This window comes from Chelonoidis abingdonii, chromosome 1, assembly GCF_003597395.2.
Source record: "Chelonoidis abingdonii isolate Lonesome George chromosome 1, CheloAbing_2.0, whole genome shotgun sequence".
Taxonomy (NCBI): domain Eukaryota; kingdom Metazoa; phylum Chordata; order Testudines; family Testudinidae; genus Chelonoidis; species Chelonoidis abingdonii.
In genome coordinates this window covers 101,982,956-102,007,946 of record NC_133769.1, presented here as the reverse complement: position 1 = coordinate 102,007,946, position 24,991 = coordinate 101,982,956, and the positions used below count along the sequence as shown (strand labels likewise).

The window sequence follows — 24,991 nt, the reverse complement described above, 5'->3', positions numbered from 1 at the left end:
AGATAAGGGATTTTATGAGAGGGAGAGGAAGGAGGTTAGCCTTACTGAATGTGTTACTATTGATAGCCAAGTGAGAGATTATCTCTATTGCTAACAGAGCATTGATTTAGAGCTCATGGATTTTGGAACTGAAAATATGAGTTGGCTCTCTGTTACTCACCTGTAACGTAACAGAGTGAGTCAAATACATGCCTTTGAAGTAGGAGAAGGTGGGCAATTAGGACCAAATCCTAATCTACATCATCCTGGTATCCAAATTCAAACCCAAATTACAAAAGAATTCATAAACACTGCACTGCATTCTCCCCTCTGCCTTGTAACATGTCGAGCAAATGTGGAGAATAAGTTTTAAAAATTATTTGCGATCCACAGGGAAGTGCTCGTAGAAAAGCTAATGTAAAATCTTGCCTGCCTTCGCAGAGCAGAAACAGGGCCGCCCAGAGGAGGGGGCAAGTGGGGCAATTTGCACCAGGCCCTGGGCTCCGCAGGGGCCCCCAAGAGAATGACCAAGGCTCCCGCCTCCATCCCTCTCCTGGAGCCTCAGCGCAACAAGCAGCATCCACGGGCAGCACTGTAGCATGCCTCCGGCGGCCTCCTGAGCTCCGCCCCGCTCAGAACTGTGCAGTCAGGGGGTGGGGCTGCGAGATCCGGGCTGAGCAGAGGGAGCTCAGGCCCCGCTGGAGGCACACTGCAGCTGTTCAGGGATGCACTGAGCTCTGGGTGAGGGGGGAGCTGGGGGTAAGGGGCCATGTCCGGGGGGATTGGCTAAGGGGCAGGGAGTCTCGGGGATAGTCAGGGCACAAGGAGGGGACAGAGGTTGGGGGGAGATCAGGGGACAGGGAACGGGGGGTTGGATTCTGGGCATTCCGGGGGTCTGTCAGGACTCAGGGGTGGGGTGTGGATAGAGGTCGGGGTAGTCAAGGGGACAGGGAGGAGGACTGGGGTCCCGGGGTGGTGGTTGGGTGGGGTTTCTGAGGAACAATGAGGGGACAAGGAGCAGGATGGGTCGGGGATTCGGGGGGGCATTGGGGGGGGCAGACGTGGGTGGGGGTCAGCATGGGGCGGGCCAGGCTGCTTTGGAGGCACAGTCTTGTCCCTGCTCAAAGTCCTTCAGCCCAGTTTGAGTTGCAAGAAGAGCCAAGCTAGTTAGCTTTTCCATTAGGGACTCATCCCACTTTCACTTCTCAAATGCCAAATTATGCTATATTTAATTCACGTCGCATAGAGATGTCATGTAGGTGGAGGGTAGCATTCATTTAAATAGCGCCACTGGGGATAGATCAATGAGAAAGAAATATTCTTCCCAACCTATCTATGGAACCACCCCCTCCGGCATTAACTGAGGCTTAGATGTTATTCAGTGGTTTCAAACTTTTGTCCTTAGTGAACTCTTTCACCATAGAAACTTGAGTGCGACCCCCCCTTATAATTGAAAACCACTTTCTTTGATTTGTACACATTATAATCATGCTGGAGGACCGTGGGATTTTGAGGTGGAGGCCTGACCGCTGCGACCGCCCAGTATAACTCGTGACCCTGAGGACGCCCTGTTTGAGAACCCCTGGGTTCATTTAATTTTGCACTCTGTATCCATTTACTGCATGGTGGTTATTTAGAGCATTTCAGTTTCACAACATAGGTTCATGCAATTCTGGAACAATCTAATGCTCAGTTCGTGGAGTAGGTACATGAAAGCTATAACTAGAAAACCCAAGTACTGTCTCCGTTTGAGGGACCATGGAGACCAGTCTCTAGAAACATAAATGCATGTAGTTAAGTCTTAATGTTTAAGGCAGTTGGTAAGGAATGTGTCCTTGCCTCTGTCAGAGGTGGAACGATGGAGCAGAGAATCACTTCACATTACCTTTAGATTCACTCCTCTGGGAGTTTGCATTGCCATTTCAGTAGACAGATACTGGGCTGATTGCTTGGTCACCCAATATGCTCTTCTTATTCTAACCTTAAATAACCCAAAGTTATGGATATGATCAGGAAAGCCAGCATTGTATCAGAAAACCTGGAAATCTCTGGTGAGGGCTCAGGTGTTTGGTCACAAGTTATGGGGGTACAAAAATTCTGGATTTTTTTAAGCCAGAAATTTTTTATTGTCTTTAAACAATCAAACCCAGGCAAGCAGAAATATATGCCACACATTTGAAACCTCAAACCATGTTCAGGTTTGCAACTATTTCAGTTTCATAAAAAAAAAACAAGACAAATTGTATAGATGGAAGCAACAGCATCTCAGGATTTTCTTGCTTTAAAAATCCTAGTTTTTATCCAAAAAAGTTTGCTGAAAATTTTGGTCCAACTCTTTAATGGCTTAGTGCCTTTTAGCACTATGATGCTGAGAACCAGTAACCTTGTAATAGAATTTTCATCAAACCTGGTTTTTCTGAATGCAGAAGCGTTTATTTTCCCAGTCTGCCGGTGCGGGGGGGAACCAAAGTGGGCAATTTGCCCGCCCAAGGGTGCTACTGAGATATAATTTAATTGATATGGAGGCCCCCGAAATTACCTTTGGCCCCTGTCTTAAAGTGATAGAAGGCGTTAATTTTCTTACGCTAGCAAGGGTGAACAAGACCGATAAACACCTACGAGACAATCAGAGACTGGATTTTTTTTAAAGTCTGAGGGAACTGGAACTCGAGGGTCTTTTGTTTTCCTCGGCTGGTAGTAAACAAAGCTTTCTTCAACTCCATCTTCTTCAAATATTCACTATCAGTGTGAGTACAAGGAACCAAAGTAATCGGCTGTGATGCTTGATTTTATTTACATGGTGTTGATTAGCTGGCTTTAATTGGGTATCTTTTAAATCAGACTGTTTATTCTATTTTTTATAATCGCAGAGCCTGTATTGACATCTTAATGCAGGGATGATATTTTTCTTATTTCTTTCTCGTTATATAAGTTTTCTTTTAAACCTGGTTGAGTTTTTGGTTTTTTTCTCTGTGAGGACAGGAGGGGGGGAAATCTCTTATGTTAGCTTACTAGGTTGAAGGCATGCCTCAGGGGGAGGGTATTACCTCTTTGTTTTGCCTTCAGGGAGTTAGTACGTGCATCGCCCAGGCTCAACCAGGGAGGGGAACGGATGCAAGATAACGAGGAGCACCAAGGTGGAGGAACTTGTTTTCCGTATGAAGGAGCTGGGAGACCAGGGGTCTGGGTCTTGGGGTTCTCCCAGGGAAATGTTGGGGAGGCAGAGAGGGGTCCCCCCAGGAATTGGAGAACCCAGGCTGATAGTAGCCTCGAATACTATCTGGTGGCAGCGAAATAAGATCCAAGCTGGGTATAAGTTTGGGGAGGTTCACAGTAAGCACCCAGATTTTGTACGCTAAGGTCCAGATTTGGGACATAGTTTACCACAGCTCCAGGCCCCCTGAATCCTCTGGGCAGCCCTGCCCCCACCAGTAGCACAGACCAGAACTCAAAGGGAACCTAGCTACCAATACTGACAGACATGAAGGAGCCATTGTCACCACTAGAGTTCCATGTGAGGGTGTGGCTAGGGCCCTCAAAATGCCTAATCTGGCCCTGCATGGTCCAGCTGTCCTGTACACCATGGCCACAGACCCTAGGTATTTTCAAGCTGGCTCCCTTTGGCCCCACAGGGGGGACAACAGAAACCTTCTATGATTGGCCAGCATGGTTCTTTGCTCACATGCAGAGTCACAGATCTGGGCACTGGGTGTGTGCAATCTCTCCCTTACTTAGGGAGAGGTGATGGTTCCTCCTGGGCTGTCAGTCCTCTAAAGAGACTGAATAGGCCACCGAGCCCAACCAAGGGGTCACTCAATCAACAGCTTCAAAACGGAGCTATCAGCCAGGAGTGTGGTTTGAGGGCTTCAGGCTGAAGAACACTCTTTCCTCCATATCAGATGAGGGAGGACAAAGGCCCTGCAGTACCCCTTTTTGCCTTCCCCCTGCCTGACAGGGTATCTATTTGGGGAATCCAGTCCTCCTCCTGCTTTCTCTTCCCATCCACCACAGTAGCACCATGGCATTTACTGAAGTCACGTGGTTTCAGTAACCCCTGGGAGCTCTTAAGAGACAAAGAGAAGGGCCTGAGACCCAAAGAACAGGCTTCTCAGGGCTGTGGAGGATGGAGGGCACATTCAGATGAGTTACTCTTAAGTCACTCAATTGGCTCTGTTGTGGAGCAAGCTCTTTCCCCTTCCATATTAGCCTGATCCCCCTTCACGAACAGTCGGCATAAGACCATGTAACTAAGAACAGTATCATAGTGCATGTGTACAGGTAACCTTAATTCTAGTATTTCCCAACTTTCCAGTGCTTGATTTTTCAGCCTTAGTTTATAATGTTCTTTGAAGTAGTTGTCTTGTATGTCATCTGATAGATAAAATGCAAATGGTGTACTTGATGCAAGGACAGTAAGAGCCACAGCTAAAGCATCACTGCTTTTGTTTTGTAGACAGCTGGAGGGAAAAGCCATGATGCCTATGCAACTTCATAGCCCGGGTCAGGCAGCTGGTTCATCAGGGTGAAGCTCCTGAAGTGTATAAAGGAAACTAATTTAAATCACTTCTGCTCTTAGAGAAACGGGGGCGGGTTGACCCCTGCTCGGAATGTGTTTTCATGTTTAGAATGTGTGATGGCAGTCCTCTTGGCTGACATGCCAGGAACTGAAGCAGGGACCTCCAGAGTTAAAACCATGAGCAGCTGTAGCTTGAACTTTTCAGCCACGGCTTTTTAGCTGCAGCTGTAACAGACTCACCTCCTCTGCAGAGCAGGTGCAGCGCAGAACACGTAACACACCACCGCCAATGGATCACAGATGCACCTACCTAAACTTTAAGCGTATGGGAAATTAAATGAATGCAAATATTGCAAAACATAATCAACCAACAGAAGTGAAAACCAAAGTCTACCCTTTAATCAAGATCCTCCATACCCAGCCAGAATATTCATACCACTCAACAGACCCATGTGCTTCTTCATATTTAAATGGATAGCTTGCCCGTATCCCAAGGAGTGGTGACGTGCTGCTTCCAGTCCGTGATCTTCTGAGCCACAAGAGCCCCTCCTGCCCCTACCACTGCAAGCATGTGATCTGTCTCCCTTGGGAGATAAGACAAGGAAGTTGCTTAATGGGCCCCCCATGGGATATTACAGGGAGGTGCAGGAGTGAGGGAAAACATCAGCACATAATTCATGATCAGGCAGAAGGGGACAAATAAAAGAAAAGCATCTTCTCCCTAGAGTGGACTAAATAGGAGATCCCACTGGAACCCATCAGAGAAAACAAAACATGGAGAACCTAGGAATACTGTGCACTTCACATTCTTCTGAACATCTCTAGGGAGAGGCTGGAGGGATTAGATCTTCCGAAAGGAGGAAGAGGGGAGCTGTTTTATGAAGAGAGCAACTGAGAGATGCATATTCTCCCCAGCAAGGGACAGGAGTCTCCTTTTGTTTGTTTCTGTGTCTTTCTGATCCACTACAATTTATTAAATTTCCATTTAAAGACATAAAGTTCTCTCCCAAGTTGTGTAGGAAGGTAGTGGATTGCTTTCTTGTTGTGGCAGGTAGCCAGCTGGTCAGCCTGACATAACTTTCTCTGGCAGAGTCTGAAATGTTGATGCATTGTCTACATTTGGAAGTGACATTTTTCTCCAGCTTTCCTAAGCAGAACTAATGGAATCACTAAAATGCAATCTCTTTAGTTCCTTCTTGGAATTTCAGCTGAGTTTTAGTACTTCTGAAAGTGAAGCCTTGACAGCACTGGCAGCTGCCATCCGTAGTGTGGATAAGCCCTATGCAAAACCGAATCACGTAGGCCTCTGCCAGTGCACCTCACTCCTGACCCAGCAATGTTTCCTGGTATTCAGGTCTGGAAGCCCAAACAGCTCTGCCAAAGCACCTCACTCCTGTCCTGCAGCATCCCCAGAAATCCCAGGGCTGGATCCCACCCCACAGCTCTGTCACTGTATCTCTCATTCCTAACCTTGCAGCGCCCCTTGCTGTTACAAGTCTTAGACAGCCACCACGTGACTCTGCCACAGCATCTCAGACCTCCCTTGCAGTACTCCCTGCTATTCCTGACCGAGACCTACAGGTGAACTTGGACAATACAGATTACCCCTGACTTGCAGCACACCCTGCTATTCCAGTGTAGGATCTCTCCACTCCAGCGACAGCCATTGATGCTTATCTGGTGCTCTAGAAACTAGGACGAGAACATTCAACTCATTACGTTTGTAACATAAGTAGAATTTGAATCCATTATTCTACAGATAATAAGAAAGTATGAATTAGCTGCCATCCTTCTGAGAAAGGCAATTCACTACCACATGGTGCTTTCGAAAGGGCTGGATGTCCGCAAGCACCAAGACAAACATCAATGTCAGAGTTTTACATGCTGTAAAATTATTTTAAATTGCTCCAGTTGCATCTCAGAGCATCGAGACACTGGAGGGTAAAGAGATCAGGACAGTCCCCATCTCCTGTTGTACCTTCTACAGCCAGCAATCTGAAAAGGGCCATGTATACAGGAGTTCAATTACTATTATCTGACTGAAGTACTGACTCTTTACTAACCCTCCCATTCTCTCAGTTCTTGGATGTCCTGCAAAATGGCAAAAGCTGGTGTGCGAGGATCAGGACTGTTCTGTCATTTTTGTGGCAGGTGAATCAGACTCTAATTTCACATTATGCCAAGGAGCTACAGGAGAATATCACATGGACATCAAGAGAATCCAGAATTGCACCTACCCAGCTGCTTGAGGGATCCCCCTCTCTCCCTGTGCCATCCAGCAGCAGTGTAGCCATTCCAGTTGTAGCTCACTCAGTTTAAAATGGGGGCAGCTGAAGCAAGGCACTATCACACCCCGCTTTGTTTGAAACAGCCCACATGTTGCCCTATAGGGCATATGGCAAAGTCCACCAGTTCTCTCCAGCTTTGGTGGGAAGAGAGGGGAAAGCAGTGAGGTTTAAGTCATGTGAGAGAGGGCTCTTCTCTCTTGCTTAGTCATTTCTAGCCATGGGGGGTTAGAAGATATTGGATTTGTCATTGGTAAGAAGTGAATTTTAAATACTTGACAAGGATATGTAGCTATCTGTTCATCCATCTACACAGTTACCTGGCTTTCCTCACCACAGTACCTGAGACCAGATCCCAGAACTATGCTTTTTTACTTTTTGTATAAATCAGAAGGAGGAAATAAAAACATTGCATGTTAGCAAGGCCCTCAGATCTCACACAGACATCAAAGGGAACATATGGTTCTCCACCCCCACAAAATCTCTCTGGAATATCAAAAGGATGCCTTCTCTTCCTCACCCCCACACATCCCCAGATTTCACATGAATATCAGAAGGTTCTTATGCCTCTGGATCTCATGCAAATAAGAGAAATGTCTCATAGCCTAGGATCTTATGTGAATATATTAGAAGGAGCCTCGCACATCTGGATCCCACATGATTATCAAACAGATATTCCCCTCCTCCTCCTCCCCCAGTCACATGCTGCTATCAGAGGTACATCTCTGCCCCCCTCACTCCTCCCCCACATGAATCCCTCTGATTTCATATGGATATCAGAAAGTGTCCTATACTTCTGGAACTCATATGGCCCCTGGAAGGCTTCCCATCCTCAAAATCTCAAGCTTACAACAGAGAAAAATCAAATCTTTAGTTAGAGGGAGCCTGAGGCATGGATCACAAATGGATATAGAAGAGGCTATCCCATGGATTTCACAAAGTCACCGGAGTGATTTCTCTAGATCTCAGTGAGCAAATGCAGTCCCCTGAACATCACATGATTCTGCTTGGAACTCACATGACTGTCATAGGCATACCCCACTCCACCCCCAAATTTCCATACCAGAGCTTACCGGCAAGCCTGGAAAATGTACCCTGCCTTGACTTCTCCCTGTCTCCAGTGATTGTCAATATACCCTTTGTGCTGAGTTTTACAACCTCTCCAAAGCCCAGGTTCTCTCTGAACTCATAAAGTCTAAGGTAAACATGCGTGACACTCAAAATTATTTCATCTAGTACTGCAGAGTCCTTTCTTTTCAGTTAAATCCTTCCTGTAGCATGTACCATTCTACCAACCCCAGAAGCCCATTCTGAAGTCACAGACATAGTCACACATTAACAATCTATAAATAGAACAAGAACTGTTTGCTCAATCAGTTAGACTCACTAGCACCTTTACAAGGGATTAACCCTCAAAAAGAGTGCACCTATAAAAATAGGTTTGGGCAGGCATTCGGTGACAGGGAGGAGAGCAGAATTTATTTGCCATGGTGTTTGCCCAGCCCTGTGTAAAATAACAACAGTTGGAAAGAAATGGAATATACCAAATGCTAGTTCGGCTCGAATGTAAATGGACAAACCTGGGTGGTGTTATACTTTGGATGTGATGCTAACTTTTGACACAGCCTTCAGCTTATGTGGCAGTGGTGACAGAAGTTGAAGGTCACATAATGGCTGCTCTGTTTGCCTTCACGGTTGCTTAACAACCAGTACCTAAATTATTGCGTGAGAAAATCTGGCGCATGAAAGATGCAGCATAAACCAAATTCTTACATGGTAAGTGAGCAAGTTCTGAACAGCTGCCTAAAGCGCTGGGAAGACCATGGTTGAGAGATCCATTTCTCTGGCACAACGGAAATTTCTGCCATAAGAGTAAAGCTCATCAGTGAGGGAGGTTCTAAGGGCCATCACAAACCTCACCCTCCTCCACTCCCAGTGCAAGGCGCATGTCTTCAACCTGCCTCTCTAACACAAACATACAGAAGCATGCACATAAAAAAAAAATCCTAGCACACCAAAACATTTCCCTGCATGTACAATTCTCCCCCTGGGGAGAGGATGAAACACACATGACAGACATGAGTCACGTTGCTTAATGCCCAATAGAAAGCACTCAGAGGCTACTGTGATGAGGGAGATATATGAACTGGAGTAGAATAGACTTTTTTATTGTGTCTGTACTAGAGCAGAGCAAACAACAGGTGTTTTGGTTCACTGGCAAGTCCAAAAAACTGGGGGTCATTTTAGGTCAAACTGAAAATGAAATGTTTTGAGATTTTTGGTGAATCAAAAAGTTGAAAATAAAATTCATTTCAGGTTAAACAAAATGTTTGGCTTCAACAATACCGAAACATTTCATTTTGATTTTGAGAATTTGAAAATGTTTCTGATGTTGTCAAAGGAAATTTTGAAATGAAAAGTTGTGTCAAACCAAACAATTAAAACTTTCCATTTCAAAAATATCAAAATGAAATGTTGCCATTTTTTCAGAATTTTTTCAGGTTTTTTTATTTGTAACATAAATAATTTTACGAAACTGACACGAACGCCAAGACATTTCAGCCACTGAACCTTTTTGCCAAGGAAAAGTGTGGGACAAAATTGTAGCCTAGCTCTGCTCTGTAAAGCCCTTAGCAGAATGGGGCCCTGATCTTTGACTGATACTCATCAGTGATGCTGCAATACAGATAATAACAATGAGAGCACAGCTCAGTGGGTCTGGTGGATGGAGGGGCTGAATGTCCTCTCCACATCTGGGTGATGCAGCATTGCTCCAGGACACGGAAAGCTCATTTGCTTGCATAACTAAACACATTTATTTACTACCAACCGGAGGCCACACAGTTTAGTCTCCTGAGTACTGAAATGCTTTAGTCTATCTAAAGTCTTTGGGCTTAATACAGGGGTATCCAGGTGGAACTTAATTGCCCTGTCCTAGATGATTTAATCATGCCTCCTGGCCTTAAACTTTATGACACTATGAAATAATAAGTTAGAGGTGATATGCTCCCTATTTGATTCTGTTATCAATCCTCTGGGCCATTACCTTCAAGGATTCCATTGTTACCATACATAGAGCCTCCATATCATAACAAAAGACAGATGTGTGTTCTCCATACTACTTCAAGGAGAGCTTGTGTTAATCACATACGTTCTTATTTATATAACTTTGCATTTACCTAACAGCACAAAAACCAGACCCATCTTCTATCTGCAGCAGGCAGCCCTGTGTTCTGATCAGCATTCAAAGCCTTGCACTGCCACGGAAAGGGTGGCCCTTTGAACTCTCTAGCTATACCCACCCATACATAACAACAGCAGCTGTGCAGCACAAAAAGGCACCTGGACTCAAGCAGCAGGTTAAATAAAGTTGCATAGATTTCTACTGTTTTTTTTCCCCAGTGGAAAACATTCATAAAGTTTTTAGGAAAAAAAACCTCCTCAGCATTACAAAAGGCGAGAATAAATTCAACTTGAACTGAAATTGTTAAACCCCATCACCAAACTGTATAATCAACATCCTAGACTCAAACTATTTGCTCTTCTCTCTCTTCCAATCCTTTTGTTGTTGTTATTATTTATTTATTTACTCACTCACTTCCTTTCCATGGAACAATAGCTCTCTGAGTCCATTTCACCTCAAGGACAGGTGATGCCATCTCCAATGTCGGTCGATGATCATTGTGTCATAAAATAAAACATCATAAACATCATCAGTTCAAACCCACAGAGCCTCTTTATTAACATTTCTAATGTATGGGCTTGTTGGGATAGCTACAGAGACAACAGGGCCAATACAGCTAAGGTTAAAAAGACTCTGGAAGGCTGGTCACAAGGGCTTTCTGTTAGGATTGTTGCCAGCTGTTGAGCTTTGGGAAGATGGTTGCAACTGTCACTGGGGAGACTGTCAGATTCCAGTAAGGTGTAAAGGATGGAAGGCAACCTACAAGGAGATGATGCTTCAGAGGTGACATCGACAATTTACAGCTGCTCTGCTTCTAGCAAATGGCTTGTCCTGTGTGCCAGTGCCTTCGAGTGGCTAGAAAGGCTCCTGGTTGCTGACCAGGCTCAAGCTTTGGAGTTGCTAGCCATGAGGTCCATTCCCAGTGACCACTGACTATTCTGACTGTATGTGCAGTGACCACAGATTGTTACGGCAGGAGCTAAGGGAGGTGCCTAGGAAAACTGAATCCACAGCTTCAGGTGGAATCTCATTGAATTCTTCTCTTTAGACATAGAAGGGAGAAAGAGACTGGAGGGATAGAGGGGAACCTTCTTCCTGTCTGCCACCAGCACAGACTTCCTTAGCTAACAGTTTTCTCCCTTGTAACAGGCTCTCTATAATAATTGATTCTGAACTGTGAAGCCCACTTAATTTCAATTCTGCATGACTAGGGATTCTCAACTTTTCAGAACCTAAGCTTTTAAACACCTGTAGATTTGGTTGACAAAGACAAAATCAGAAGAAGGACTCACCACTGCAAGGATTCCTCTTAGAAAGCTGCCTTTGGTGCTTAGTCATTCTGGAGGAAGAAGTGGTTGCTGCCCCCAGGAGTTTACAATCTAAATTAGATAACTCAGTAATTGTAGTTGCTGAAAGTCATCTGGGTTTCCAGTTCAAGTGGAAATGTAAAAACACATACAAACACACCCAACAAAACCTGTAGCAGTCAGGGCCTGGTTATCACTACACCCAGTAACTGCATAACCCTGTGCCTTTAGCCCTTACTCTGTCCACCCTACTTCACGACCTCAGAGTTTGTCACCATCCTTGGTTTGTTATGTTTTTGCACATACAAAGAGTAAAATGATACTTTCAGACAGAACCAGTTCCATGGTAAATAAGGAGAACAATGCAACAAGAAAGAATAAAAGTCAAGTCTCCATTAGAAAGCTCTGTGTGTGTGTGTGTGTGTGTGTGTGTGTATGTGCCTGCGCGCGCACATGCATACATGCGCACCCCTCATTTGAACTCAGCTGAACACAAAATTTCTACAGACTCTGCAAACAGCCGGGTCTGTAGAAATTTAAAGGTGTGAACTGAGGCATAATAATACCTAGCTCTCACATAGAATTCCTAGTTCTTATAACTTTCAACAGGAGATCTCAAAGTGGAGGTCACCAGCATTATCCCTGCTTAATAGATGGGGAAACTGAGGCATAGGGAGGTGACATGACTTGCGCAAGGTCACTGAGAGAGCCAGAAATACAGCTCAGATCTCTGAGTCCAGGTGCAGCGCTCTAGCCACTAAACCACACTGCCTTCCACAGTTAGGCTTTGTGGCACACAACCATGTTGTAGACCTGTAGGTATCTAACAGGAAGTAGGCTAGAGAGAAACACGGAGACAGGTGGAGTTTAGGGGGTACTCTGAGTAAGATAATAGATCTGGTTTCATCCATCAGGATGTTGATGTCATTTTGAATAAAAGTGTTGCACTGAACTGCAAGACTTGTAAATACTACAGTGTCCAATTCTTATTTCTTTAGAATAGCATTTAAAGTATTCCTGGGGCCAGAGCCTCAGGTGCTATAAATACCAATGGAGTAATGCCACCTGACGATCTGATCTCTTGTCCTGCCAAAAAAGTGTATTGAACTGAATTGGCTGGAGAGAGTGACCAGTGGGTGGGCCATTTGTTTCCCTGAAATAATCCTAGCTCATTCACACAGCTGCGGTCCTCTGTATTAACTGACCTTTTGATAAGGCATTTTCTGATGAGTCATGCATCTCCCTGCAATTCCCCACCTTTCTCATACCTCCAAAGATCAACCTTTTTGGAAGTAAAGAGGAATGTTTGCAACTACAAACCCAGGACAAAACTTGCCACAGCCCTGGAAGGAAGGTTTGCCTGGGTTTCTCCCAGCAACTACAGGAGGTAGGCAAATTCAAATTATTTGCTGCTCCAGTTCAGAGAGTCCTTGATAAAGGTGGAGGGAGGCCCAGCCTGAAGAACCATATTTAGGGCATGTCTACTTTGCAATTAAAGATGCACAGCTCACTTGTGTCAGCTGACCATGGGTGCAGGGCTCAGGCTACTGGGCTTTTTAACTGCAATATAGAAGTTTGGGCATAAACTGGAGCCTGGACTCTGGGATTCCATGGGAGGGGAGGGTCTCTCAGCCTGGGCTCCAGCCCAAGTCTATATTTACACAGCAATCTTTAGCCTCACAGCCCCAAATCAGCTGACCCAGGGCAGCCTGCAGGCATGCCACAGGTCTTTTATTCAAGTGTAGACATACCCTAAGGCTACTGGTGCATGAGCCATTGCCCTGTGTCTGAAAAAACTGGCATAGTAGACATCTAAGAGTCACTGACTGCTTCAGTAGAACATTTATACTGCACCAGGGTTGTCCTTGCCCTTTCTCCCTAAACAGAATCCGTTCAAATTGTTTCCAGTTTACAGGTCAAGAACTACAGGGGAAAAGCAAGCACACTCTACATGAGTTAGCAAGACCGAGTCCAGAGGTGTAAGGTGTTTTCCCCATCCCCCTGCACAAACACACTCCCACCCCTGCCCACAAAGACAAGACAGCCCTGAACCACAAAGCGCTGTTCTAATTAAACACTGAGCTGAAACAAAACCCCATGCTCAGAGCGCCCAGGCAGAGCTACTGATGGAGCTAGTGTGCTAGACTGGACAAGCACATTCACCCAACCTTCCAAAAGGCAGGTCAGAAAGATATAGCAATGCCCTTAAGCAAAATGGTTAACAAGCAAAGACAGCTAGGATCTTAAGGTACTCTCCAGGAGAATGATAAGGCATCTCTTACCTACGGAGGTATCCCATAAGAGGATGGGTGAGAGGTACCCCTTGTACTGAAAGAACACCAAGGGTTCCCTTAACCAGAGAGCTGTCTCATATGAGGAGGGCTAGATTGTCCCTTGCCCGGGAGGACGTAGGGGCATCTTTTACATGAACAGATACAGCAGACAGAAGGATATGCGGGAAGAAAGAAAAACACTACTCGTTTTCAACTCCTTCCTTTTTTTATCAGTATGAAAGAGCTGCTCATCCTCCTGTGGAGAAATTTGATTAATAAAGTCAGATCACTAAATATGCTTCATTATGACTCATTGCAGCATTCTGAGCCTTTCCACCACCCTTTTCCCCCTGCCCTCGCTGCTTGCCCAGTCTCCAGAATCCCTGGAAAAAGAAAGTCTTTCATCTTATCAGGTGTGTTTTATTGCCCCCTGGTTACACAGTAATTTTGGTCTTAGCTCCACCAAGAGATCGCATGATGGGAAATCAGCTCAAAGATTGTCAGTTCATTGGACAAATAAGGAAGGGCCTGTCGATATAATTATAGGAGACAGATAAGGAAAGCACAAAAGGGGAACAAGCAGAAAAAGGGAGCCAGACCTAGAAAAATGTAAGAGGCAAGGGGCAATCCCAGGAGGATTTACCAAGGTTAAAAAAAGTTGGACCAATTGCATATTTTTCGTTAAATAAAGGTTAATGAGAACAAAGAAGGGGGCAGAGGGGAATAACTGGAACTCTTCAGCGTTATCCAGGGAATTCTCCCCCTGGTTTAGACACCCAGCTGGAAGGAGGAGACAACTCGTGGGAGGTTCCTCAACCAACCCTGGTCCAGAGCTGAGAAAAAGGAGAGTACTTTTGTGCAGGCGGATTGTCAGGGATTTCTCCTTCTGGCATGCCTGGTTTGAAGGGAAGACGCTGACAAGGGCCTATGTGGAAGTTTCAAAGGGTTCTGTGTTTGGAAGAGGAGAAAATCTGACTCAAAGATTGTGGCTGAAAGGGCAGCAGTAAACCTGCAAGTTACAGGCTGGGGAAAGTCCTTTTCTCTCTGCATGAGATGGTCTAATATTTCTGGAAAGTTTTCATTGTGCCCCTTCTGTTAGTAACTGGGCACAAAGGAATGCATTGACTTAGCATTCAGTTATTTTCTCAAGTCATACTAGTATAAGAAAAAAGATACTGGGACTTCTAACCGATTCTTGTGGAAAAGCGAAAAGGAAGATAATCGCCTCACAAACATTATTCACCTAAGCGAAGTGACTCTTTCCTGGGCATTTTTGCCATGACTCTGCAGGGAACACTCCTCATCCTGGGATTACAATGAGATTGTGCAGAGTCCTTTAAAGCTGCAGCGGTTTGGGAGCTGTTTAGATTTTTTTCCCAATCGTCATCTGGTGTTACTTTGCTAGATACTCAGGAGCTATTCTTGGCCTTGAAGTGGGCTCCTGGGATCAGAAAGTGAGGGTGTGGGCGCTCTCAAACACTAGTGGTCTCCATTGCTCCCTCTGCCACTGATTTAGTTCAGAAGGGTGCCGGTAAGGAGAGGAATACACTCACTCACCTGTATTGCTGTTGGAATAAGCAAGCAGCAGAGAGCGCTTCAGGGTAGAGGCTTTTTTCTTCCCTTTTGCACCCAAAAAGAGATTTGGAGTTGGTCTTCTTTCCTCCTAGTGGGATGAAGATGTGTGACTCTGGGGAATGTGGCAGTCGGGGGAAGCCTGCTCTGTCTTTTTCTATTGAAGAGATCTTAAAGAAACCCTCTGCTAGGACCTGCCTAAACAGTACACCAAGGACTAGCCGGAGCCATGCCAAAGCAGCTCCAGCCATGGGATCAGGGCTACAGCTGGAACTTGCCCTGGGTAAGCACCATTTCTACTACTTAATGAAAACTTTCCCTCTTTCTAAGTTGTTTGGTGTGACTAAGTAGAATTTGTACTGTTGTGCCCTTGCAGAAATCTGGGAATTCATCGGTCGGGAGAGTGTCAGGCCCAGCATATTTGATACACACATACGAATATAATCTTAACTTGAAACCAAAAAGATTTTGGAGAATTACTTTGCTTATAGCCATGGCCACCTACTGCCACCCCTTTGAGGCATTCAGTATGCCACAAAGTCTCAAGAGCCTCAGGACAGAGAGATGCACTATTTGAACAGGCAAGAAACAATGACCCAGATCCTCAAAGGTATTTAGATGCCTAACTCCCATTGATTTGAAGTCTCACCTGATTTCAGTGGGAGTTATGTATACAAATACCTTTGAGAGACCTGGGCCTATGTGACCTGTGCATAGCAACAGTGTGAAGTCCAAGAACACCTGGAAATTACAATCCAATAAAATACCCTGGGACCTTTCACCTCAAAAAAATCTCCATATTATTTACTTCAGATAAACATCTCCTCCTCCTGTAAAAAAGGCCTGAGGGCCAAATTCAGACCTAATGCAACCAGGTGCATACCAGGACCAGATTTTTTCCATTAGAGCCAAATCCCATGCAGATGCCTTGCCATGATAAACTCAACTGCCCAGATTCAAACAGGACCAATGGACTGTAAGGAAAAGGTAGCTAAGTGTTGTTGGAAGTCAATTACTAGAACTCAGGAAAAGAAAGCACTTTTTCTTTAAAATCTCTCTTTATCATGGGAGACAGACAGGCTCCTTCATAAACTCCTGGAGCGAGCTAGGTAGCAGCAAACACAAGCATACTTCCAGTGCTGCAGAACAGCAAGTGTGTTGGCCTTCTTAACTCTCATTTACTTGACTCTGGTCCATTTGGCGTAGAGCTAATCAGAAATGACTATTTTGTTCCGGCAGAAAATTTCAACTTTTTGTTGAAAAGATTGAAAATCAACATTTTTGATTGTTCGGGTTTTCGACAAAAAAAGTTGAAATTTTCTGCAGAAAGCAGCCACTTTCCACCAAAAGAAATAAATACCCAATTCTTTGTCAAAAAACAGCTCTTTTTTTGACCAGCTGTAGTTCGTCCACATTGACATACCTTACAACAGAGGTTAATAATTATGATTTATTGTTTGTAATGCAATAGCACACAGAGATACCAGTCATGGGTCAGGGCCCTGTTGCACTAAGCCAGGGCTTCTCAAACAGGGGTCTCCGCTTTCTGTAGGGAAAGCCCTTGGCGGCCTGGGCCAGTGTATTTACCTGCCCCGTCCGCAGGTCCAGTCGATCACGGCTCCCACTGGCCGCAGATTGCTGCTCCGGGCCAATGGTAGTTGCTGGAAGTGGTGCAGGCCGAGGGACTTACTGGCCGCCACTTCCTGCCTCCCCCACTGGCCCAGAGCAGCAATCTGTGGCCAGTGGGAGCCGCAATCGGCCAGACCTGCAGACGGGTAAACACATCGGCCCGGCCCACCAGGGGCTTTCCCTACAGAAGCGGCGACCCCTGTTTGAGAAACCCTGCACTAAGCACTGTACAGACACGTAGTAAGAGACATTCCATGGCCCCCAAAGAACTTACGGTCTAAATAAGAACTGTGCTCCAGCAAGATTTCCACTCTTTTGGGTCCAAAGTAGGTTTTAATACATCTTGGATGGCCAGTGTGAACTGGACCAAACCAAGGCAGCACAGCTGGCTTAGGTAGGGATTTAGAATGATATTCACAAAATGTGTTCTAGCCTAACACACTTTTCCTCTGTCCACACTTGTTGACCAACTGTGTTGGAATCCAGTTTGGCTGCAGCTGAGTGTTAACCATACTTAACACAATGGTTAAACTCAATCATACACTGGAATTTTGGCCCCTTTTACACAAAAATATCTATCATGTTCGGGCCTGGTTAAAACTTGGTCTGCTCTTTCAGACTGCATCTCTGCTGTGAGCATCTGAGATGTCCTCTGTCATGGCTCGACCACTAGGACAGCTCCACCAGTGACGGTGGAAACACTAATGTCAATCAGCCACCAATTTTTTATCATTGTCATCGATGGTGGTAAAAACTCCAGTGGCCTGTCTCTATTAGCATCCCCACTGTCTATACCACTGGCTGTAGTGCACCGGTGGTAGATTTCCTAAGAATTGCCAGCATCATACCCTGCTGTAACCATAGCCATGAATCATGCTAAAGCCTGTTCTTTAGCTCAGTTCTGAAACATGCTTACAAACCAATGCAGTCCCATCCATACAGCCGGGCTGAACTCCATTTTAACAATGTTGGGCTCTTCTGTGTTGTAAGTGGAACATGCAACACAGTCAATTTCCACAGTGTAGACTAGACCTTTATGTCTTAACTCTGGCGTCTCTGGAACTGAGGCGGGCATTGGAGTAACCCACCTCTGTTTCAATTTGCATCCCTGTTGAGCTTGTCAAATCCCAGTCCTAGCTATGACAAGTCCTTGCAGAGGACTCCAAGGATGTCAGGGATTTCATTACTGCATGTCACTACAAACACATTTTCACCCCAAACAGTTCCAGCCAAGAGCCCAGTCAGTTGTTCAACTTGGAAATGATGAAGCCAGCACAGCAAGGCCCATCCCTTGACTTGATGAATTGTAATTTGTTTTTCCTTTTTGTTTTAAAAAAAAAACTCAAGTGCAAGCAGAGGAAATTTTATCAGCTTAGAAACCGAAGGTGGCTGGAGAGAGAATGTGATGACTCTTCAGCCCACTACCGAAAAACAATAATAGAGTCTGCACATCTGTTGTGTGCTAAATTAATGGCATTACCCATATGTTTATGGCAATATAAAATATATACTTTAAATAAAGATACTACTTAATTCTTTCAATGCACACACAAACTAATTAATCACTGAAACATGGACAAGCTATGTAAATTATATAGATGTACCCTCCTCTCCATAAATATATCAAGTGGGTTTGTTGGTGTTGTTTGTTCCACTTCACTCCCATCCTTGATCAAGTGGCTTTAAAATGCAGGACAGAAATGAAGCTTTTGATTGGCAGGCAGTGACATTGCATGCACGTTAACAACACCAAGGAGATACATGAGTTAATTGCCCTTCCATTTCTCCAGCAGAACCACCAGTTTTTTCCATGTAAGGTTTATTTCATAACAGCAGTGACACCCTCGGCTGTACATTTCAGGATAATTACTGTGTTTCATCAAAGTCACTCAACCTTATGCCACATAACACCGGCCTGGGGCATGTTACATAATAACCCAGCCCACTCCTGATTTGGGTTACTGCTGGTCAGGTGGGAACTGCAGTGCACTGAGAAACTTGTAGGGAGACTCCAGAACTGGAACAGCAGTGGGGTTTGCAGGTCAGCATAATGGGTATTGGCAGAAGCGGCCTGCAATGGCAGGAGAGGTGCAGGTCAGGAATCAATGGCATTAATGGAACTGTGCGAGCGCTTAGGAGTGGAACAGTAAGAAGTGCTGCAGGTCAGGGTGCAGCTGCACGGAGAAAGGAGCTGGAAGGGCAAGCAGGACCAGAATAACAGTGCATACAGTAGATCAGAAATGAGGTGGGTTAGCAGATCTTATATCGGAATGCGTCTCTGGGAGAGAAATGGATGTTGCAGCTCAGGCTTGGAGTCCATTGCCAGGACCTTTTGAAAAGTTTCCACAGCCCCTGCCCAAAGCATGCTAGGCTCTGTGAGTCTGATTCAAAGCTCGCTGGAGTTAATGGGAATCTTTCAGTTGACTTCCATGGGATTTGGATCAGGCAACATCTGCTCTTTATTCCTCAGGTTCCTTGGTGCTTAGATTTAATGAATTTACTTTGCAAAAATTCCCACCAGATGTCCGCTTAACTGCAGCATGGGATCCAAAGCACATTGGAATTGGCCAGAGAATGTGTTTGAAAGAGTTCTATGGAGTTAAAGATGCAGACCTCTGAAGGAGAAGCCAGTTTCATCCTGTTTACCACATTTTTGTCTTTAGCTTCTCCCTCCCCATCCTCCCACTGGGTCCAGATGGAGTAACCATCACCTTTTGTAGGGGCACCAAATAACTTCAGTCATTAGCCCTATGTTCCCCTCTGATCAGCTCCTCCACTTCCTCAAACAGCTCTGGGTTCCATCTGCAAAGCAGGCTGCCACGAGTCAGACAACTTTTCCTGGCCAAGAACTACTGGTGCATCAGATCCTTTTAATTCAGAAAGAGAGAATCCTGTTACCTCTTATGGTGGGTGAGCTGATTGGCACTCTGACTTTTCTTCTGCTGAAATTCATGGGTGCTTGATTTCAATAGGAGGGGAAGCAGGCCTGAAATAAAAGTTTGTCCTGTACTTCTGGAAGCAGCATTCCAACATTGGGAACTTTTTTATCTTTCCAAGACAGTTCAGGCTGGAAAGTTTGGGTCTGGGGAGTTAGTAATAGTAGCAGAAACAGTAATATTGGTATTATGCGTGTATTGTTATAGTGCCCAAAGTCCCCAGTCAGGATCAAGGAACTCACTGCCTCTGTCCTGAGAAACTTGTATATGTTGGTTGTTTTACCTCACCCATAACTGCACTACACCCAGTTTATTGCAGAGGAGAGGCTAGATCAAGGCAAGTAACTGAGTAGCTACCATCTGTTCAATACTGCCAAATCACCCAATCCATAAAAAGCACTTTTTTATATAGTTAGATATAGAATCAGGAGGGGAAAAAACCCACAACCCTCCCGCCGCAGTTGGCAACATTGCTGACAAAAATCATTTCCCGATGATATTTCACCATCACTTGCTGTGAGAATGGAAGCCAGGACAGAGAGGCTGTTTTGCGCCAGCTGTCAAGGCCATTTCTCTGCACATGACTAATGCTCCTCTCAGGTTGTGCCAGGCTGAAATGTCACCATCCCTGCAGCAAAAAGCTGCCTTCGCCAAAGAAAATTTCTCCCTGGCTCAAATTCATAAATACTTTTTTAAATTCTCTCATGAATATGCCCTACAAAAATTGGCTGTTCTGAATGCTGCCACCACTTCAGCCAGACTGCTTGCTCCTTCTAGGAAGCATCACCAAATAATAGGAAGGCCAAAGTCACAATAGAAGTTGCAGCAGAGGTGGGAACAGAACCCAGGTCTTTTAACTGCCAGCTCTGTTCCTACAGACAAAATATCAGCCTTCTTCCCTCCACCCTTCTTTTCCTAGTAACTGCCTCTCTATTTTCAATCCTACTGCAAAACTACTCCCTTGATTTTTCCAAACTCTCTGTATGCTTAATTCCACCCCATTCTGCCTCTCTGATCTCACAACGGCTTGTTCCCTGCCTGCTCAGTCTTTTCCTCCAGTCTCCACCAATAAAGGTGTTCTTCCCGCTATCTGTCACTCTCTTCCTCTGAGTCTTTCTCCTCTTTGGCCTATGATTATTCTATTGAGGTCCATATATCATGCCCATCTCTGTAGTATCTGAGCATTTCAGTGAAGTGCTTTGTGATCTTTTGTGCGTGAAAGACTAAAGGATGGGGCAGCATGTGAAATGGAAGTTTACTGTATTATGTTAGTTATAAAATGTTTTAACTACTCCTCCCTCCCCCCCAAGTGAATTGATCTATCTTAGATACTTCTAGTTGGAACACCTTACAAGCTTTAATGGATTTCTCCTCACAACACCCATATAAAGTAGGGAAGTGATATTGTCCCCATTTTACAGATGAGAAAGAGAGGCTAGATCAGTGGTTCTCAACCAGGAGTACGTGTACCTAGGGGTAGGCAGAGGTCTTTCAGGGGGTACATCAGCTCATCTAGTTTTACAGCAGGCTACATAAAAAGCATTAGTGATGTCAGTGCAAACTAAAATTTCATACACCTCTACCCCTATATAATGCTGTCCTCAGGAGCCAAAAAATCTTACCCATTATAGGTGAAACCGCATTATATCAAACTTGCTTTGATCCATCGGAGTGCACCCCCTCACCCCCAGAGCACTGCTTTACCACTTTATATTCAAATTCATCTTATATTGGGTCGTGTTATATCAGGGTAGAGGTGTACTTGTTTATATTGCTCTATATACTATACACTGAAATGTGAGTACAATATTTATATTCCAATCGATTTATTTTATAATGATATGGTAAAAATGAGAACGTGAGCAATTTTTCAGTATCAGCATGCTGTGACACTTTTGTAAGCAAGAAGTTTTTAAGTGAGGTGAAACTTGGGGTACGCAAGACAAATCAGGCTCCTGAAAGGGGTACAGTAATCTGGAAAGGTTGAGAGCCACTGGGCTAGATGATTTGCCTAAGGTCACAAGGAAATCTTTGGCAGGGCAGGGACTTGAAGCAGGTCTTCTATGTCCCACTAGCCACTGGACCATCCTTCCTGTTTGCATAAAATGACCTGAAAAAATAGAGAGACAAGATAGGTGAGGTAATATCTTTTATTGGACCAACTTCTGTTTTTGAGAGAAACAAGCTTTCTAATTAGTCTATTTTTTTTAAAAAACTAATTTTAATCACCAACATCAAGAACTTCCAAGGCCCACAAAGGAAAGACGTAAACATCAACCCACACAGTGCTCCCCTTTCCCTCCCTACCACGTTTGAGAGAAGAGATGGACCTTGCACCAGGATCTAAAGGTCAACATGCTTGGGCTGTATTTGATTGTCTGTAGAAGTCTCTGCAAAGACTTGTGATCATTTGAAAAGATAACATTTGAACAATTGTCCCTTGTTGCTAAGAAGCTTTGGGTAATTTCCAAAGCTTTTTTGACTGTATTTTCTTTGGATCAGTTTCTGCCCTCTGATACTTTTGTGCAACTCCCATTGAAGTCATTGTGTCTTGGCCCTTTGTCTCAAGATGATATAATTATCGCCACTGTGTGGGTGATTATCAACAGAACACAGTAAAACGTATTCAAAGTGAAACTCCACAAAGCCTAAAGCTTTAGGTGCTTTGTCAAGGCCAGAAATAAAATACATATTAAAAGCCAAATTTTCTTTCCATGCAAATAGTCAGGTGAAAAGTATACTGCTATGGGAACAGCCTCACCTAGCTAGACCAGATTAAAATTCAGCACAACCTCATTTTGCTGTCAGCTCAGATGCTGAGACAGGAAAGGTACAATATACAGGGGTAGCTTGATAATGGGACAAAATCTTGACCAGAATCCAGAGTGATGGGCTACCACCAGTGCAGGGTTAATGTAAATTCCGGACTCACATTCAGTTCAAGGCTGCCGGAGGTGTGTGGATGAGAAGCAGCGAGGTCAAAGACAAAACTTACACAGCTCTACAGCACCTCTTCTGGACAGATGAGGCTGTGCATGTAGCTACCTCCACTCCTTGTAAACCAGGAAGAGGCTCACCAGGGCTGGCTTTAAGCAGATTCACCCAATTTCCCAGAATCAGGCCCCACACTGAAGAAGGCCCCGCGCCCGCACCTAAGGGTGCCCCACTCCAGGGGTCTTCGGTGGCATTTTGGCAGCGGGAGGTCTGCTCCAGGGGTCTTTGGCATTTTGGCTGTGGGGGGTCCTTCGGAGCCGCAGAAAATGCAGAGTGGACGCCCTGACGCCGAGAATTCTAATTGGGCCCCGTGGGTCATAAAGCCGGCCCTGATGCTCACAGAATGTGAATTTGGAGTTTCCAAAGAGTTCAGGGCCTGGTGTTCAAGAGCACAGTACCCCCAGTTGGAAGCAGATTTTCAAATGAGCTCCACTCCTAGGGTGACTGGATGTCCCAATTTTATAGGGACAGTCACTATTTTGGGTCTTTTCTTTATGGGCTCCTATTATCCCCCACCACCATCCCGATTATTCACACTTGCTGTCTGGTCACCCTATCCACTCCCATTTAGGTACCTCTAAACTCTAATTAAGGTTTATCGAAACTACTTGGTATCCAACAGCTTCCTTTGTAATGTCAGTTTTTCAAAACAACACCGCCTCCAGCATGCTGACCTCTTTTGAAAAACTGGCCACCTATTTAGGTTCCTCACTGGGAGCTGAGAACTTGTGACCACCTAGCCCTAACGCAGGGTTCTCTTTTGAAAATCTAATCATGAGGCCTGGAAAGTCGAAAAAGTAGAGTATAGTAGAAAAGAGCGTCTGGTTCCTTGGGTCTCAAAGCTTCACCTGAACCTGTATTCACAACGAAAATGCCAATGGAACATGTAGTTCTAGCATTGCTCCACAGTTCAGCAGGTACAAGCCTATCCCTACCAATGCCTTCCTTGACTAGTTCAGATTTCTCACCTCTCTTCCTGCTCACATGCTGGTCTGAACTAAGTGCCCATGTTTCTGGCTTTCACTGAAACAGAAGTGGAGGGTGCCCATCCCTGACACAAAGCACTCATGTACCATGCCCTTCACAGATGCCAGCAGCATGTGGAAATCAGACAATGCCTTACCTTCAGCAAAGATGCTTCGCTCAGCCTCACCCTCTGCACTTGTGGCCAAGGCCAGTGCAATGGGGCCAGTTCACTGCAGAAGACCCACTGCCCTGGATGCAAGCCCAACTGCCTTTCTTAGTGAAGATGAGGTACATGAGCACCTAGGAGGCAAGAGAAAACATGAAGAAGAGGAAGCTCAGCTGTGTGATTTCCCAGCAGACCATCCACTCCATGGTGAGTACACTCAGATCTTACCTCTTGGAAGGGTACTTGAAATCACAACGGTTATGGTGCTTTACATACAGGGGTCACCATTAAATATCAGCCATTACTAGCCATCACAACAGTTTTTCCATAACATCAGCTCCTAGGTGGGTCAGAACCTAGAAACTTTGTTCCCAGGAGCAGAGCTCTGCCACTCGAGCTAAAGGAGTAACCTCAATGGCCATGGACAGCAGCAAGGAGCAATCGGTGGCTCTGCAATAGCAGGGTGACTTTGTGCATTACATATATTTTTAGGGTAGGAGGTATCTGTATGGGAAACGTTGACCTTCTTAGTAAACAAGTTGCAACTTCCTCCTAGCACACTAGATAATGTGTGACCAGAAAGCTGAGGTCCACATATAATAGAGAAGGAAGGCCTGGTTCTAGGCAGCAGCAATGAGAAGTTCAGGAGTGGTATGTGGATAGCCCTAAAAAGTCAGTGCAGTGTTTTTAAAATGCCAGTGCAGGGGACTGTGCATTTTTTTAGTTCCTGTGTGTGAACGAGTGAAGCCAGGGAAGTTGTAGGATGCGGGATTGTGGGCTGGCATCACTGAAATTCCACTTGTTTTTCTCAGCTCATGTTCTAATGTTTATAAGGTAAATGCTTCTCACAGAATAAACTGTGACAGGCCATTGAAAGGGCTGGCTCCTGCTGTCATTCCGTTAAATGGGAGCTTTGCCATGGACTGTGGCGCACAGCAGAATCAGGCCCACAGTTTGTAATGAACCCCCTGCCAGAGAAGGCCATTTTGCTGTAATAGGGCAATGTAGGGAGAGCCCAGCGGTGGAAGCTGTGAGTCAGTTTCTGTCTCACTAGCATTGATTTAATGCCCACAAGAAGAACTCACTCTGAGTGGTTAAAAATAAACATTTCTGTAGGTTAGAGGGAAAGCTAAACTGCAATGTCTAGATGCTGAGCTGGCGTCAAATTTCCCCAAAGCTAACGG

General features: G+C 45.0%; 1 protein-coding gene across 1 annotated transcript in view; it reads left to right on the top strand.

Moving 5' to 3' along the window:
- The first annotated feature begins 15,215 nt into the window (after positions 1–15,215).
- ISX (intestine specific homeobox) overlaps positions 15,216–24,991 on the top strand; it is a 36,304-nt gene continuing 26,528 nt past the window's right edge. Inside the window, exons 1-2 of the mRNA XM_032783632.1 lie at positions 15,216–15,399; positions 23,763–24,014. Of these exons, the coding sequence (XP_032639523.1) occupies positions 15,216–15,399; positions 23,763–24,014 (436 nt within the window). The remainder of the gene's footprint in view (positions 15,400–23,762; positions 24,015–24,991) is intronic.